We start from the raw sequence: 2,559 nt of genomic DNA on the forward strand, positions 1-2,559 counted from the left end.
TGGATCCTCAAGAGCTAAACTTTAGCAACTACTAGATATTAGTTCATTGGATCCAAGCATTATCCTAAAGAGAAATTTTGAAATTTAACACCCAATTCGTATGCCTTTTAAGATTTCACATCCTGACCCACATGTCAATAGTGACCCCACCCCACATGTCATTGTGATAAGGGTGTCAAATCTTGAAAGGCTTACCAACTAGGTGTCAAATTTCAAAATCTCTCCCTAAGAACACAAATGACTACTATCTCAACTAATACCTCAAAATGACCTACCTAGCTAATAAAAAGGTTACCAGCTGGCTTCCTACAAAATATAGATAACTTTTACCTGGAGGATTTACATACATCTGACCAAGTTAACAGCTAACAAAATGTTGACCGAGCAGCTATTATATTGGAAGGCAGCGGCGATGGTTCTTATCCCCTGCTGCACAAGATCCTCCGCATGTCCCATCGCAGCATAACACAAAAGCAACGAACACACACGCACACGCGCCTGGCTAGCTAGGCATGTCTGTTCCAAGAGAAAGGAACAAGGAACGATGGAACCAAGGATGGCGATGAGAAACAAGCAAAGAGCGGCAGGGTCTCAGCACAGTCTCCGGTCATCTCCTGCTGGTGGTTCTTCGTCACTTGGTAGAAAATATGAATGATTGGCCTGCATGCGCCTTGTTTTGCACGGTAGATCATATCGGGAGTTGATTGATCCATGCGCATTGCACAGATTCTGTTACTTGGACGTCAGGGCAGCATAATATTCTTCCCCGGTCCATCACTCATGCACGGAAAAGAGATTAGGGGTAAACAATAAAAAAGAAAAGGAGGCAGATAGTTATTAGAGCTCATGATCCTGAGCGATGTGCAGATTATTATTATAACAAGGAATGCCAAGACGGCAGCCGGCCTGCTGCCGTATAAACACACCACCGCCATGCCGTTCTTCTCAGACGACCCCGTCGTCCTGCGCCCCTCCCTCGCCTCCTTCAAGCAGGCCGTCCAAGGGCATGGCGGCGGCCTGGAAGGTGGTGAGAGGCGACGCCTCCGGGAGGCTCCTCCCGGTCATCTCCTTCTTCCTCGGCGCGGCGCTGACGGCGGCGTTCGTCTTCCTCGGCGCAACCACGGACGTGAGCTGGCGCTTCGCCGCGTGGGGCAGCGGCGCTCGACCAGGGGCCGGAGACGAGGTATTCGCGGCCTGCTCGTTTTGGTGCTCCGGATGCTGCTGCATCTTTTCCTCCTTCGTTCATATGCTTTGTTGCATTGCATGCAGGCCGATTTGTAGCATGGCATTATAGCATCTAACAAAAGGCATGGATGCATGGGCAAAATGACGTGCAGGCGAAGTCGTTCGCGGAGCTGGCTGAGGTGCTGAAGAACGCGTCCATGGAGGACAAGACGGTGATCGTGACGTCCATCAACCAGGCGTACGCGGCGCCGGGCTCCCTGCTGGACCTCTTCCTCGATAGCTTCCGCGCCGGCGAGGGCACGGCGGGGCTGCTGGACCACCTGCTCATCGTGGCCGTGGACCCGGCCGCGCTCGAGACGTGCCGGTCGGTGCACCGCCACTGCTACCTCCTCCGTCCGGCGGCCGGCGCGGCCGACGCCGACCTCGGCGCCGCCAAGTTCTTCATGACCAAGGACTACCTGGACATGATGTGGGCCAGGAACCGGCTGCAGCAGACCATCCTGGAGCTGGGCTTCAGCTTCCTCTTCACGGACGTGGACATCCTGTGGTTCCGGAACCCGATGCGCCACATCGCCGTCACGTCCGACGTCGCCATCGCCTGCGACTACTTCAACGGCGACCCGGACAGCCTGAGCAACCGCCCCAACGGCGGCTTCCTGTACGTAAGGTCCGCGCGCCGGACGGTGGAGTTCTACCGCGGGTGGCGGGAGGCGCGCGCCGGCTTCCCGCCCGGGACCAACGAGCAGGACGTCCTGGCGCGGGTGCAGCTCCCGCTCGCCCGCCGCCTCGGCGTGCGCATGCAGTTCCTCGACACGGCGCGCTGCGGCGGCTTCTGCCAGCTCAGCGACGACCTGCGCGGCTTGTCCACCATGCACGCCAACTGCTGCACTGGGCTAGAGAACAAGGTGCACGACCTCAGGAACGTGCTCCAGGACTGGCGGAACTACACGGCGGCGCCGATGGAGGTCCAAAGCCGCGGAGGGTTCGGCTGGACCGAATTTTTTGTATTTTAGCCATTTTTCGGAAAAAAATTCACGTTTAGATCTTAAAAAATTTTAATGTCATTTTTGGACCCTTTGCTCGGCGCCATAGCCTATGGCGCCGAAGTAACACAGCTCGGCGCCATAGGCTATGGCGCCGAGGTCGTGTTGCGTTGGCACAACCCAGACGCGTGGCGTCGACGTGGCACCGAGCTCGGCGCCACAGATCTTGGCGCCGAGCTCGGTTGTGTTATTAACATATTTGTTACAGACATGAGCACAAATCCCAGCTAGCCCACTTGGTGGAGCACAAGGCTTCTAACCTTGTGGTCATGGGTTCAAACCCCACTGTTTGCATTTTTATTTGGTTTTTTTTGTTTATGTCGCTGGTGTA

The 2,559-nt window shown here is 55.6% G+C and overlaps 1 protein-coding gene across 1 annotated transcript; it reads left to right on the forward strand.

Annotated features, from left to right (window-relative positions):
- The first annotated feature begins 880 nt into the window (after positions 1–880).
- LOC103642897 (uncharacterized protein At1g28695) lies at positions 881–2,249 on the forward strand. The gene is made up of 2 exons (XM_008666063.2): positions 881–1,183; positions 1,338–2,249. Exons 1-2 carry the CDS (start codon positions 887–889, stop codon positions 2,196–2,198), a joined length of 1,158 nt encoding a protein of 385 aa, XP_008664285.1. The 5' UTR covers positions 881–886; the 3' UTR covers positions 2,199–2,249.
- The last annotated feature ends 310 nt before the right edge of the window (positions 2,250–2,559 follow it).

Source organism: Zea mays, chromosome 1 (assembly GCF_902167145.1).
Source record: "Zea mays cultivar B73 chromosome 1, Zm-B73-REFERENCE-NAM-5.0, whole genome shotgun sequence".
Classification (NCBI taxonomy): Eukaryota; Viridiplantae; Streptophyta; class Magnoliopsida; order Poales; family Poaceae; genus Zea; species Zea mays.